This window comes from Melanotaenia boesemani, chromosome 9 (assembly GCF_017639745.1).
Source record: "Melanotaenia boesemani isolate fMelBoe1 chromosome 9, fMelBoe1.pri, whole genome shotgun sequence".
Classification (NCBI taxonomy): Eukaryota; Metazoa; Chordata; class Actinopteri; order Atheriniformes; family Melanotaeniidae; genus Melanotaenia; species Melanotaenia boesemani.
In genome coordinates, this window is record NC_055690.1 from 35,130,901 (window position 1) to 35,146,718 (window position 15,818).

Below are 15,818 nucleotides of genomic sequence, written 5' to 3' on the forward strand. Positions count from 1 at the left end.
CAGAAATGTGGGGGGCTGGAGTTAGAGCTTCCAGAGCCACCACACAGACAGATCCTGGACCTGGACTCCACGAGTCCTAGTCCTCTAGTTCAGGTGCTCCTGAACACGACACAACGTCAGCAGCATCTTACCTGGACTAAAGAAACCAGGACCTGGTCTGCTGAGCAGTGGTCCAAAGGCTCTTTTCTAATGAGCAAGTTCTGCATCTTATGTGGAAATCCAGGTCCCAGAGTCTGGAGGAAGACTGGAGAGGCAACAATCCAAGTTTCCACAGTGGGTAGTGATGTGGGAGCCGTGTCCTCTGGTGCTGGTCCACTGGGCTTTATTGAGTCCAGAGTCCACGCAGCATCAACCAGGAGGTTCTAGAGCTCTTCATGCTTCCTTTGTGGAGATACTGACTTTATTTTCCAGCAGGACTTGGCACCTCCCCACACTGCCCCAAGAACCAGAACCTGGTTCAATGACCAAGGATTACTGGGCTGGACTGGCCACAGACTCTTCAGACCTGAACCCTGTAGAAAATCTGTGGAGCGTTTCCATGAGGAAGATGAGACACATGAGACGGAGCGATGCAGAAGAGATGAGGGACTGAAGCATCCTGGTCTTCATTCCACCCAGCAGGACCACAGGCTGGTAACATCCACGCCGCATGGAGGCAGGAGTCCATGCAGAAGGACTCAGACCAAGACCTGGTTCATTTGCGAGACTAGACCAAGACCTGGTTCATATGCAGGACTAGACCAAGACCTGGTTCATATGCAGGACTAGACCGAGAACTGGGTTCATATGCAGGGCTAGACCAAGACCTGGGTTCATATGCGGGACTAGACCAAGACCTGGTTCATATGCAGGACTAGACCAAGACCTGGGTTCATATGCAGGACTAGACCAAGACCTGGGTTCATATGCGGGACTAGACCAAGACCTGGTTCATATGCAGGACTAGACCAAGACCTGGTTCATATGCAGGACTAGACTGAGAACTGGGTTTATATGCAGGACTAGACTCTTCAGATGGTCCCAGTTCTGGATTCAGTTTCCTTTTTATTGATTTCATGAAATATTCTGATTTTCTGGTTTTTTGGTTTTCATGTAAACCATGATCATCAAAATGATAACAAATACCTGCTTGAAATGTCTCACTTTGCATGTAAAGAGTCTATTTATTAGTTTCCCTTTTAAGTTGATTTACTAAAATAAATTAAGTTTTATGTGATATTTTCTCCTTTTTATTTAACTTGTATCATATTATGTGTTTATAATAGAAACGATCCTCATGCAGAGGCGTGTTTAGGTTCATGTCCTCATGCAGAGGCGTGTTTAGGTTCATGTCCTCATGCAAAGGCGTGTTTAGGTTCATGTCCTCATGCAGAGGCGTGTTTAGGTTCATGTCCTCATGCAGAGGCGTGTTTAGGTTCATGTCCTCATGCAGAGGCGTGTTTAGGTTCATGTCCTCATGCAGAGTTGTGTTTAGGTTCATGTCCTCATGCAGAGGCGTGTTTAGGTTCATGTCCTCATGCAGAGGCGTGTTTAGGTTCATGTCCTCATGCAGAGGCGTGTTTAGGTTCATGTCCTCATGCAGAGTTGTGTTTAGGTTCATGTCCTCATGCAGAGGCGTGTTTAGGTTCATGTCCTCATGCAGAGTTGTGTTTAGGTTCATGTCCTCATGCAGAGGCGTGTTTAGGTTCATGTCCTCATGCAGAGGCGTGTTTAGGTTCATGTCCTCATGCAGAGTTGTGTTTAGGTTCATGTCCTCATGCAGAGGCGTGTTTAGGTTCATGTCCTCATGCAGAGTTGTGTTTAGGTTCATGTCCTCATGCAGAGGCGTGTTTAGGTTCATGTCCTCATGCAGAGGCGTGTTTAGGTTCATGTCCTCATGCAGAGGCGTGTTTAGGTTCATGTCCTCATGCAGAGTAGTGTTTAGGTTCATGTCCTCATGCAGAGGCGTGTTTAGGTTCATGTCCTCATGCAGAGGCGTGTTTAGGTTCATGTCCTCATGCAGAGTTGTGTTTAGGTTCATGTCCTCATGCAGAGGCGTGTTTAGGTTCATGTCCTCATGCAGAGTTGTGTTTAGGTTCATGTCCTCATGCAGAGGCGTGTTTAGGTTCATGTCCTCATGCAGAGGCGTGTTTAGGTTCATGTCCTCATGCAGAGGCGTGTTTAGGTTCATGTCCTCATTCAGAGGCGTGTTTAGGTTCATGTCCTCATGCAGAGGCGTGTTTAGGTTCATGTCCTCATGCAGAGTTGTGTTTAGGTTCATGTCCTCATGCAGAGGCGTGTTTAGGTTCATGTCCTCATGCAGAGTTGTGTTTAGGTTCATGTCCTCATGCAGAGGCGTGTTTAGGTTCATGTCCTCATGCAGAGGCGTGTTTAGGTTCATGTCCCCATGCAGAGGCGTGTTTAGGTTCATGTCCTCATGCAGAGGCGTGTTTAGGTTCATGTCCTCATGCAGAGGCGTGTTTAGGTTCATGTCCTCATGCAGAGGCGTGTTTAGGTTCATGTCCTCATGCAGAGGCGTGTTTAGGTTCATGTCCTCATGCAGAGGCGTGTTTAGGTTCATGTCCTCATGCAGAGGCGTGTTTAGGTTCATGTCCTCATGCAGAGGCGTGTTTAGGTTCATGTCCTCATTCAGAGGCGTGTTTAGGTTCATGTCCTCATGCAGAGGCGTGTTTAGGTTCATGTCCTCATGCAGAGGCGTGTTTAGGTTCATGTCCTCATGCAGAGGCGTGTTTAGGTTCATGTCCTCATGCAGAGGCGTGTTTAGGTTCATGTCCTCATGCAGAGGCGTGTTTAGGTTCATGTCCTCATGCAGAGGCGTGTTTAGGTTCATGTCCTCATGCAGAGGCGTGTTTAGGTTCATGTCCTCATGCAGAGGCGTGTTTTAGGTTCATGTCCTCATGCAGAGGCGTGTTTAGGTTCATGTCCTCATGCAGAGTTGTGTTTAGGTTCATGTCCTCATGCAGAGGCGTGTTTAGGTTCATGTCCTCATGCAGAGTTGTGTTTAGGTTCATGTCCTCATGCAGAGGCGTGTTTAGGTTCATGTCCTCATGCAGAGTTGTGTTTAGGTTCATGTCCTCATGCAGAGTTGTGTTTAGGTTCATGTCCTCATGCAGAGGCGTGTTTAGGTTCATGTCCTCATGCAGAGTTGTGTTTAGGTTCATGTCCTCATGCAGAGGCGTGTTTAGGTTCATGTCCTCATGCAGAGGCGTGTTTAGGTTCATGTCCTCATGCAGAGGCGTGTTTAGGTTCATGTCCTCATGCAGAGGCGTGTTTAGGTTCATGTCCTCATGCAGAGGCGTGTTTAGGTTCATGTCCTCATGCAGAGGCGTGTTTAGGTTCATGTCCTCATGCAGAGGCGTGTTTAGGTTCATGTCCTCATGCAGAGGCGTGTTTAGGTTCATGTCCTCATGCAGAGGCGTGTTTAGGTTCATGTCCTCATTCAGAGGCGTGTTTAGGTTCATGTCCTCATGCAGAGGTGTGTTTAGGTTCATGTCCTCATGCAGAGGCGTGTTTAGGTTCATGTCCTCATGCAAAGGCGTGTTTAGGTTCATGTCCTCATGCAGAGGCGTGTTTAGGTTCATGTCCTCATGCAGAGGCGTGTTTAGGTTCATGTCCTCATGCAGAGGCGTGTTTAGGTTCATGTCCTCATGCAGAGTTGTGTTTAGGTTCATGTCCTCATGCAGAGGCGTGTTTAGGTTCATGTCCTCATGCAGAGGCGTGTTTAGGTTCATGTCCTCATGCAGAGTTGTGTTTAGGTTCATGTCCTCATGCAGAGGCGTGTTTAGGTTCATGTCCTCATGCAGAGTTGTGTTTAGGTTCATGTCCTCATGCAGAGGCGTGTTTAGGTTCATGTCCTCATGCAGAGGCGTGTTTAGGTTCATGTCCTCATGCAGAGTTGTGTTTAGGTTCATGTCCTCATGCAGAGGCGTGTTTAGGTTCATGTCCTCATGCAGAGTTGTGTTTAGGTTCATGTCCTCATGCAGAGGCGTGTTTAGGTTCATGTCCTCATGCAGAGGCGTGTTTAGGTTCATGTCCTCATGCAGAGTTGTGTTTAGGTTCATGTCCTCATGCAGAGGCGTGTTTAGGTTCATGTCCTCATGCAGAGTTGTGTTTAGGTTCATGTCCTCATGCAGAGGCGTGTTTAGGTTCATGTCCCCATGCAGAGGCGTGTTTAGGTTCATGTCCTCATGCAGAGGCGTGTTTAGGTTCATGTCCTCATTCAGAGGCGTGTTTAGGTTCATGTCCTCATGCAGAGGCGTGTTTAGGTTCATGTTATCGATTGCAAAACGTTTCCTGGTTGTTTTCCTCACCGTTTATTATTAGATTTTAATTCTCCACGCCTGAAATTCATCCTTTCCTCTATCAGGGATGTTTCTAGACTCTTTGCAGGCTGCTGCATGCTTGGTTGAAACACTGACTAAAAGAAGTCAGTCAGGTTTTGGTTAAATATTCTTGGTTCTGTGACCCGTTTGGTTTTAATCCAGTTTGTAACTTTATCCTTTAAAGCAGCGATCTCTAACTCCGGTACTCGTGAGCTACTGTCCTGCAGGTTTTGGATTCTACCCTGATGCAACACACCTGACTCAAATCACTGGGTCATTAACAGGCTTGTGCAGAGGTGTGTTGTAGTAGGAGACATCTAAAACCTGCAGGACAGTAGCTCACGAGGACCGGAGATGGAGACCCCTGCCGTGTGAATGGATTTATTTATTTGTTTGTTTATTAGTTAATTTGTTTTCTGAACCATTTGAGCCTGCAGCGGAGGAGAGGACAGTGAAAGAAAACATCCTCTAAAATCGAGGATGCGTCATGTAACAGGTTAAATCTTGCAGATTACCAGTTAGTTGAACACGAATTGATCCCATTTTAGGAAAAGTTGGGAAGTTTTCCAAAATGAAACTAAATCTGTCATCAGTCCAAAGAAACGACCAACTTCATAACATTTAGGAACAATTTTAGAAACTGCTGCGGTAGAAGTTGGATGGAGTCGTGTTTCTACTGTGTTCCATCAGCTTCCTGTTAATGAGACGTTTAATAAGACGTTTAATAGTTGGGAATGCTGAGTTTTCCAGTGGAATCTCTGTCCATTCCTGCTGAATCCCAGGTTCCAGCTGCTCATCAGTCCGTGGTTGTTCTTGTCTGATTCTCCTCTTCATGATGCTCCAGACATTTGCTGTTGGAAGTTGTTCAGAATGAGGTCTGACGTCGTCCTCCCGGGAAAAGACGTCCCGCTGATGGGAGCATATGTCTGTCCAAACCTCCAACGTCTCTGCATCAGTGGTACCTCCACACAGATGAAGCTCTCCGTGGACACTGATGTCCTGCACACCATCACACTGTTCTCTGGAAGTCTGGAAGATCTTTATCATCTTTGGACGTAGAAGCGATGAAAATTTTCCTTGAAAGCAGCTGAAACATGGACTCATTTGACCACAGGACACAGGTCCATTGTCCCTCTGTCTATTTGACATGAGCTGGTGTCCAGAGAAGTCGGTGCTGTTTCTGAACAGAGTTCATGTCTGTCCTCCTTCTTGTGTAATCCAGTCTCAGGTTCTGGTTCTGGATCCATTAGTGGACTTTGGTGAGTGAAAATGGTTCTTTAGGTCCTCCTGAGTCCATGTCTCTGTATTTAAACGGTGTCATGATGGATTCTCCTTCAGCGCTGTGCGAGGACTGGAACTTCGTTACAATCTGTCATTAAGAAATATTGTTTGAACTTATTGATGATTCTCTGATGGAGTTTGGACCAAAGTGATGAGCCATGACACATCCTTTGGTAAATGCTTCTTTTATACCCAATCGTGACACCCTCACCTGTCACAATTGAATCAGCTGGTTGGAGAATCTTGCAGAACCATGTTAGGGACCTTATACACCGAGCTGACAGTCACCCGCCTGGCATTTCAACGAACATCGGTCTCTTTTCCTGGTGTCTGTCCCCCAGCACAATTACCAGACCCCCCGGTCTCTGTTTTTCCTTCGGCATCCCGTCTGTCCATGAGGTCTCCCTCTGATTGGTTGTTCAGCTGAACTGCAGTGAAGATGGAAATCTAATGACTAACATCACATCACAATATCTTCTGTTACCTTCATTTCTCCAAAACAAGCATGACTTTTTACAGCGATGGACCCATGTGGACTGAAAAGACCGAAGACTGAGCCATGGTCCCGTCTCAGGAGAGACTTTAGAAAAGTTTTCCACCTCTTCAGTCTGCACTGCTGAGCCGTGTTTTCTTCTGCGGACTGTACATCCTGGATGACACATGACGTTGTCTTTGTGATGTGTTCAGGTACTATTTTATTTTCTAGACTTTGTCAACACAATGACAGCCAGCAGGAGTCTTCTTTCTTCTGGCTCTTCTCCTTCTTTTGATGTGTATGGGTCCTAACTTGTAATATTTCTAAACTTAATTTTCTTGCTTATGCTTTTCTGAGCGAGCTGCTAAATTAAATATAATTTTTTAAATCTAATAACATATATGCGTGTGACATTACACATATGTGTGTTACTGAAGCTCTGCTGTAACTTTTGGTGTTAAAAACTTAATATAAGGGACACGTATAGGAGCAGCAAACAGCAACATCTGTAGTCCAGGATTTTGGATTCACCACATCCACCTTCATCCACCTTAAAACGTACCTGGAGAGGTTAGTCAGTGTAATATGAAAGCTAACGTTAGCATCGATGCTAACAACAAGCTTAGAGCCACAGCGGTGTAAACACTAGCTTTGTACTAAAATAATGTACTCATTTGGATTGGATGTGTTCAGAATAAGAATGAAACTTTTAATGAGCACAGTTTCCAGAAACTGTGACTTTGCCACAATGATGTTAAACTGGGATCAAACTGGGATCAGACCCACTGTAAACAACACAGTTTTACTGGGTCTGTTCATTAGAAAGGTCCAGATGTTGCTGACTTAGGATATGGATATTTTCTTTACTCATCTCACAGTTATTTAAAACCCTTTTCTAAAATAAAAATATTAAGATTTTTCTGAGGGTGCAGGGATCACTGTGATGGAAATATTTTTCAGAACAGTACAAGTTCAGATGCAAACCAGTTGTATGAAGAAGCTGAGCGTGTCTAAAGATAACTCCTTTCCTTGTAGCGAAATGTTCAGACAACACCTGACAACTGTGACTGTCTGAGCCACTGTGCTGCACATTTTACATGTTTACCTGCTGCAATACACCTGAGTCAGATTGTTAATGGCTCATTAAGAGGCTTGTGCAGAACTTGACAACAAGCTGTGGTGTGGATCGTGTGTTGCAGCAGGGAAGCATCTAAAACCTGCAGGCCAGATGGTGATCTCAGGTGCAGCATAGTGGCCCTCTTCTGCTATGAACTGCAGTGTTAGTGTTTTAACTTTTTCCGTGGGTCCAGATGGATTCTGGTTCACATTAAAAACTCCTGCATAAGTTATGTTTAGAACTTTTCTACTAATCTGAATAAATTTCCAGGTTTTCTGAATTCAGTAAAGCAAACGAATCATGCTGAGGAGGGACGGAGCATTACTCCGTTTAGGGTGAAGATCGGCGATGTTACTAAATGCTAGATAAATGCTGAGTAAGGAGGTTAGATTCCTATTATAATGCATCTTCTAAGCAGACCAGATGGTGGATGACTCATTACAACTGAAAGTGACTTGAGACTTGACTTGGACTTGCAAAAATCTCTGGTTTTTATAGAGCAGGCAAATCTGAGAACAACAACAAACAGACAGGTGAAGAATTAAAGGAAGACCCTGAAAGCAAGGGTCAGGTTGTGTCACCTAGGAGCCGACGTAGATGGATCATCTTCATCCTTCTGCTCTGATGGTAGAGATCTCTTCCAGGACAACATCGCCCAGATGTGGGAGACTTCAGACCGACTCTCCATCACCGCCGTTAAAGCCCCCAACTCTGTTGGATGAAGGATGTGCCTTTCCTCCACAGTTTTAGAGACATATTTAATCAGCGCTTAGAGGCACTAAATGTGTTCTGGTGGCAGCTGCTGGTCCAACACCTTACGTTTATTTTCCACCTGTCAGTACAGCACGCTGCAGCTCAGGTAGAGCTTATTAAACAGAGAATCTGCTAGTCCAACAAACAAGTTGGTCAGTGGCCGTAATGTTTTTAAATGAAATCAGATAGAAGATGTTTTAGTCCAAATGAACATGCAGGTGAGAAACCTCAAGCATCAGCGCAGTCAGATATCCTGGCCGCACATGAAGCCGTAAATCTAGTTCATTTACCAGACAGAGCACAAGTCAGTGCAGGTATATATATATATATATATATATATATATATATATATGGACCTTCCATGGGTCCAGATGGATTCTGGTTCACATTAAAACTCCTGGATAGTTATGTTTAGAACTTTTCTACTAATCTGAGAGAAGAAACTAAAGGCCAGTTGATAATCACAGCACAGGAGGAGACAGCAATGTCAATGTTTTTTAATCTTCCGGGTTTACTGGTTTCTCTGATTGTGTAATGTTCATGTTACTGCATACTGTTGCACTGGTCAGCTATGTTTTTTCCCTGTGTTAGACCACGACACAAAGCCTCCTCCAGCACATCTCAAAGATTCTCCATGAGGTTCAGGTCTGGACTCTGTGGTGGCCAATCAGTGTGTGAAAGTGATGGCTCCTGTTCCCTGAACCACTCTTTCACAATCTGAGCCTCATGAATCCTGGTGTTGTCATCTTGGAATATGGCCATGCCATCAGGGAAAATGGAATAACCTGCTCATTCAGTATATTCGGGTAGTCAGCTGACCTCATTCTTTGGACATAAAATGTTGCTGAATCTAGACTTGAACATAGACCTGACCAACTGCAGCAACCCCAGGTCATAGACTGCCCCCGCAGGCTTGTACAGTAGCACTAGGCATGATGGCTGCTTCCCTTCATCTGCCTCTCTTCTTACCCTGATGCTCCATCACTCTGGAACAGGGTAAATCTGGACTCATCAGACCACATGACCTTCTTCCATGGCTCCAGAGTCCGGTCTTTATGATTCCTAGCAAACTGAAGCCTTTTTCTCCAGTTAGCCTCACTTATTACTGGTTTTCTCCTGGCTACACAGCTGTTCATTCCCAATCCATAGAGTTCCCTTCACATTGTTCATGTGGAAATGTTCTAACTTTCACTATTAAACATCGTCCTGAGTTCTACTGCTGTTTTTCTTCCATCTGATTCCAACAAACATTGAAGTGATCACCATCATTCTGGATGTTTTTCTGACAACATTTCTTCCTGAACAACGATGGTTTCCCACCATCCTTCCAGCTTTTAATAATGCTTGGACAGTTCTGAACCCAGTTTTAGTAGTTTCTGCTTCTCCTTAGATGTTTTCTCTGCTGGATGCCAACGATCGGACCCTTCTTAACCAGACTAACATCTTATTCACAACCACGGATGTGTCTTTCCACATGGTTGTTTAAGAAATGAGAAGCTGCTCGTTGCATCAGTTGGTGGCAACTTTGGTTTTTTGCAAGGTAGTTTACATTATCAATTAGCAGCAGTTTCCATTAAAGAAATTCTCTCTGTTCACCATCAATACAATCAACAACAACCTCATAACTCATCCATGTCTGTTCTTTTACTCATTCACTTATTTCTCAGTAGGTTTAAATGTTTCATGTAGTTTTAAAATGATGAATCCTCCAGACTTTTGTAAAATAATATTGAAACAGTCAGTTTCATAACTTCCATAAAATTCTTTATTAATTTCATGATAGAAAACTCCATTTACATCATGACTGGAACCAAGTAATCACATTACTATGTGAAGTAAAATCTCTTTCACAGCTGGATTTATGGGCTGATGTTCCTGTGGACAATTAGATATGTCAGTCATGAGCAAACAGAAACTGTAACTGCCATTACTCCCATTTCAGACCTGAACTACTGCACCAACCACAAGCCGTGCCAGAACGGAGCCTCGTGCACCAACACCGGCGAGGGCAGCTACACCTGCACCTGCCGACCCGGGTACTCTGGGAAAAACTGCGAGATCGAGACCAATGAGTGCGACAGCAACCCCTGCAGGAACGGAGGCAGCTGCAAAGTATGTCGCCGATTGTGTTTGTATTTAAAGCAGGGGTCACCACATCCAGACCTCTTGGGCCAGTGTCTTGCAGGTTTTTTAGTGTGCCCCTGCTCCAACACAAGTCATTCCCAAGAACGCTGATCTGCCAGAACATTAGAAACACCTGAATGAAACAGTAGGTCTTCATCCTCATTGTGTCCTCTTATCTCCCTCCTTCCAGGATTTGGAGAATGATTATTCCTGCGCGTGCCCTCAGGGCTTCTACGGGAAGAACTGTGAGGTCAGCGCTATGACGTGTGCAGATGGTCCGTGTTTTAACGGAGGGATGTGCATGGAGAAAGACACCGGTGGGTACAGCTGCCAATGCCCGGCCGGTTACATGGGCTCCAACTGCGAGAAGAGGATCGACAGATGCAACAGCAACCCCTGTGCTAACGGTACAAATCGTCTGTAACCCACGTCATAAAAATAATAATAATAATAAAAAATTAAATAAAATTTACATCACACTAACGGTGAACAAATTTGATTTTGGCTTAAGTTTCTGGCTGGTTGCCGCTGCAGATTTATTTTTGTTTATTAAGCCTGAAAATGAAAACAAAGAGAATCTGACATCTATATGTGGGAGGTGGATTCTGTCCATGATGATATCACAGAAGAGCAATGGCACAAGGCACCTACCTGCCCAAAATAAGCTTCAAATTTAGATTTTTAATGTGTCAAGTGTACTAACTTTGTTGTTTATGTGTTAATGTGTTAAAAAATCAAGGTGCTAATTTCAAAGATTTATCTCTTCATTAATAGTTTCATTTTGACAGCCTTGGTAAAAGTCCCAAAATCATTTGATAAATGTAGGATATATATTTTTTACAATTATCTGGCAACTATCTGAAATTTTCTTGCGACCCTCCATGGGGGTCCTGACCCCCAGTTTCAGAACCACTTATTAGAGCATAATAAAAAAAATCATCCTTTTTTACAGAACAGAAACTAAAGGTCAAAACCATGTAAAAGGGGTCGGCAGCTATATTTGGCCTGGGACCAAATTTTTTCTGACCAGCTAAATGGTGGGCCAAACTGAGCTTGGGAGCAGAGACGAGGTGATTACTTCTGGATGAAGCTGCAGCTAGTTTCAGGGTTAACTTCCTTCACTTTACCCAGCAGCTAGCAGCATCTAGCTTCATGCTTAGCTCCCTTCACTTTACCCAGCAGCTAGCTTCAGGGTTAGCTCCCTCACTTTACCCAGCAGCTAGCAGCATCTAGCTTCAGGGTTAGCGCCCTTCACTTTACCCAGCAGCTAGCTTCAGGGTTAGCTCCCTCACTTTACCCAGCAGCTAGCTTCAGGGTTAGCTCCCTCACTTTACCCAGCAGCTAGCAGCATCTAGCTTCAGGGTTAGCGCCCTTCACTTTACCCAGCAGCTAGCTTCAGGGTTAGCTCCCTCACTTTACCCAGCAGCTAGCTTCAAGGTTAGCTCCCTCACTTTACCCAGCAGCTAGCAGCATCTAGCTTCAGGGTTAGCGCCCTTCACTTTACCCAGCAGCTAGCAGCATCTAGCTTCAGGGTTAGCTCCCTTCACTTTACCCAGCAGCTAGCTTCAGGGTTAGCTCCCTCACTTTACCCAGCAGCTAGCTTCAGGGTTAGCTCCCTTCACTTTACCCAGCAGCTAGCAGCATCTTGCTTCAGGGTTAGCGCCCTTCACTTTACCCAGCAGCTAGCTTCAGGTTTAGCTCCCTCACTTTACCCAGCAGCTAGCTTCAGGGTTAGCTCCCTCACTTTACCCAGCAGCTAGCAGCATCTAGCTTCAGGGTTAGCGCCCTTCACTTTACCCAGCAGCTAGCAGCATCTAGCTTCAGGGTTAGCTCCCTTCACTTCACCTAGCAGCATATAGCTTCAGGGTTAGCTCCCTTCACTTTACCCAGCAGCTAGCAGCATATAGCTTCAGGGTTAGCTCCCTCACTTTACCCAGCAGCTAGCAGCATCTAGCTTCAGGGTTAGCTCCCTTCACTTTACCCAGCAGCTAGCAGCATATAGCTTCAGGGTTAGCTCCCTTCACTTCACCCAGCAGCTAGCAGCATATAGCTTCAGGGTTAGCTCCCTTCACTTTACCCAGCAGCTAGCAGCATATAGCTTCAGGGTTAGCTCCCTTCACTTTACCCAGCAGCTAGCTTCAGGGTTAACTCCCTTCACTATACCCAGCAGCTAGCGTCAGGGTTAGCTCCCTTCACTTTACCCAGCAGTAGTGAAGCAGCAACGGACTCTGCTGGAACACGCAGAGCTGTGTGGTGTTTCTTGCCAAAGCTGGTAGCAAAACATTCACTGCTAAACAGGAAGTTTCTGCTCCGACGTTCTCCTCTCCCCTCAGTACCACTCCTGTGCTGTTCTTCTCTCCTCCTTTCCAGCTCGACCATTCTTAAAGGGCCAATGCTGTTCTGCAAAAAGCAGCATGTCTCTGGACAACGAGACATAACTCTTGCAATCTTTCTTTTTTTATCAGCGTAATCTGGTGGGTCAGATTTTTTTGGTGACAGGCCAGTTGTGTTCCATGGGCCACCAGTTGCCAACCACTGCCACAGAAGCAGTTCTCTTTATCCTTTAGCAGTTCATTGAGATTTCTGTACAGCTCCCTGAAGGAGGTAACGTGGCGTCAAATACAGACAGAAAATTAGCTGGAATATTTGCTGACTCATTCATATGTTTACTCGTGATGTTCCAGAAATTTAACAAGGAGGTTGGCTGGAAAATCTCTAAAAGAAGTCCAGAGCGGCTAAAGCTGCAGCCATTCTGTTGTAGATCTGCTACTGTTTGTGATCATTGTTGCATGAGACAGCTTCACACAAGCTTTAGCTAATGGACAATGGACACTTTGGCATACAGAAGAGTTCATGGTGCAATGACCCAGTGCATGTGAAAATTACATTTAGGTATGAATTTCTGGCTGAAATCATATTAAATTGTGCTTCTAAAAGTCAGATTGTCTTGCGATAGACTGGCCACCTGTCCAGGGTGTACCTTGTCTTTTACCTGCTCATTACTGGAATAGGCTCCAGCTTTCTTGCAACCCTGAACTGGAATAAGCGGTACGGAAAATGAATGAATAAAAGTAGGACTAACACACTCAGATGCTAATGTGGAGCGTTGAATAACTGTTAGCATACTCTCAACAAAACTCAAACCAGCCTAGATGCTCTGAAGATGCTCTACAGTTCACCAAGAAGAAGCTAGCAACCACAAATAAAAACCACCAGGGGTAGTGTTCAGTTTTTCAGAAAACAGTGAACTGTAGGTGTATATTAATGGCGCAGAATTCCCAATAAAGCTGCAATCATTTACATGTTTTTCCTTTTCTCCTGTCAGACGGTGAAAAGCAGCTCATTTCCAGACTGCCCCTCTGCTTCAATAAAATCCTGATTTTCTAGCCCTAGCATCATCTGACAAAAATCACCACTCTGGTAACTAGAAGATGTTAGAGTGAATTTAACTGGACGTATCTGGACCATGACCTCCTACAGAGGAGTCTTCAGTGTCAGACAGACTTCAACAAAAAAATAAATAAATAAAAAATGGTGATGGCGAGCTGTGAACATGACTGCAAGTCTTGTGGTTTGTTCAGATGCAACATCAGCGAGTGAGACGATGTATGAAGGAGTCGGCAAATATTTCAGCTAATTTAGGGGCCATGTTTAAAGGGCCATTTATGCTCCCTTACAAACATAGAAAGGTATGTTTGTTTCAAATGTAGTCATTCCTCAAACAACAAATCCACAAGGCTCCTGGAAATGGACCAAATTAAACGCGTGAACAACGCAGGAGAAAGACGCAAGTGTCCATCCGTCTGCGTGTCCGTCTTCTGCGTCCAGCAGAAATGGGCCTTAAGTGACCTGCATGCTGAGCGACCTCTGCCAGGGCGGAGGTCTTTGCTCTCTGAGTGCTTCTAGTTTTATTGTTGCCATACATTTCTTTCATTCTCCTGCAACCCTCTCAAACAAGCCATACTGGTTCGGTCTTTTTTTTTAAACTGGATTGTCATGAACTTTAACATTTAACCTGCTAACTGGAGAGTCGGAGATGTTGCTCTGGGGGTTTTTCTAGTTTTTCTGAACATAGCATGTTTGTATTGATCTTGCTGGGACGTCTACTCCTGGGAAGACATGCAAATGTCTTGAATTTTTCACTTGTGATGAACTCTAAATATGACTCTTCTCTAAGATCATTGCTGATGTCTTTCCTCCTTGGTTTAAACACACCTAAATGTCTGCTTTTATAAAGGAGCTCACGCTGATGATGATCTATTAATCAGTGCTGTTTTTCACACACTTACTCTGACTTAGTTTTAGTTCAGTAAAAAGCATTCTAGTCATGTGTTGTTGTTCAACTGATGTTCTTTTACTAGATTTTAAGACACCACATGATTTTTTAAAAAACAATCCTGTTACATAACATTAGAACCGGAAGAGGATGTTTGACCTTTGACAGTCGGTTTGTATATGAAGCCATGTGATTGATGGATTGGTGATGTTGTATCAAATAAAGTCGATTAGTGGAAAGAACTTTAGGTTCAACTCTTTAAGATTTCAGTACCGGTAAGGTGGATCACCATGGCAACTCCTACTGGAAATCAGGTTTGAATAGGAGGTAAAACATGTTAAAACACCACTTTTCACCAGTCATTTCTCTTGGAAAAGGAAAAATGTAAAAGACTTGTGTGCATGGAGAAAGATTCTCTCACAATGAAGTGGTTTTCTTTATTGTCATTGATTTTCATCTTTGTGAGGGATATGTTGCCCAAACTAGACTGATTCACTGATTCTCATTCAGTTTGTGTTTATGTCAAACTTACAAAATGGCTTCATATAATTTTTCTGTAATCAGATTTATATCCATCCTTTAGGATGTTTTAAAACCTTGTATTACTCATTCGATTGAGCATTTTAGAGTCTGGATGATTGAAATTAGACCTTTCTAATAAGTCTGTTGATTGCTTTGAATAGTTTTTTGTGTTTGTTCTTTATTTTGTGCGAGTAGCGTTGGAGCTAGCTTGACTCAGTAAAACACCTGCAGCACGTTACATTGATAAAATACAGAATCATGAGTCATGATCTGGCTGTGATGTCAATCAGATTATCGATTCTTACACATACACAGCTTGTGTTGCTTTTCCCCCCTTTTTGCTGGATTTAGCAAACGTGCTGCATCCAGCCTCTTAGAAATATGAAGTTTCTCATGTTTATTTCAGGATTTAATTACGTTTTGTAGTTAGAAGTATTTAGCCATGACTGAGATTCGTCACATGACTCCAACACTACCTTTTTACAAATGCATATCTCCAGGTAGAAAACCCAGACTGAGTTGAAAACCAGCATCATGATTTAAATCTCCGCAGTGATAGCTAGCTCAGTCATTGTGAATCAATGGCGGGCAGACAAAGACGAGCTCAGACAGACCCGCATTTACACGTCATAACCCCACAGGGTGAGGCCACAAGCTCTCCGCCTGTTCTGTCTCTGAGGACAAAGAGATGGCGGATCAGCATGTATGTGCAGTAGTGGGTTGCTAATCACGTTAGCTTTCATTATTTACTGAAGAACTTTGCTGTGAGAAGGCTATGGATTAGGTTTCTCAGTCGTCACAATATAACAAACCACACGTTGGTTTGCAGTCAGCACTTCAAGGAAGACGTGGGTCAGCATAGCTCTGGTATGCTAGCATACAGAGCCAGCGCATAGCAACAGGGGTGGGGTGGGTGTTCGGTGCCAATGGGGGAGGGCACTGAGCAGC

At 44.3% G+C, this 15,818-nt stretch overlaps 1 protein-coding gene across 2 annotated transcripts in view; it reads left to right on the top strand.

The window, feature by feature from the left end:
- dlc (deltaC) overlaps positions 1-15,818 on the top strand; it is a 48,398-nt gene that overhangs the window by 7,117 nt on the left and 25,463 nt on the right. For both annotated transcript variants that reach the window (XM_041994898.1, XM_041994899.1), the window contains exons 6-7: positions 9,891-10,060; positions 10,263-10,479. In XM_041994898.1, the coding sequence (XP_041850832.1) occupies positions 9,891-10,060; positions 10,263-10,479 (387 nt within the window). The remainder of the gene's footprint in view (positions 1-9,890; positions 10,061-10,262; positions 10,480-15,818) is intronic.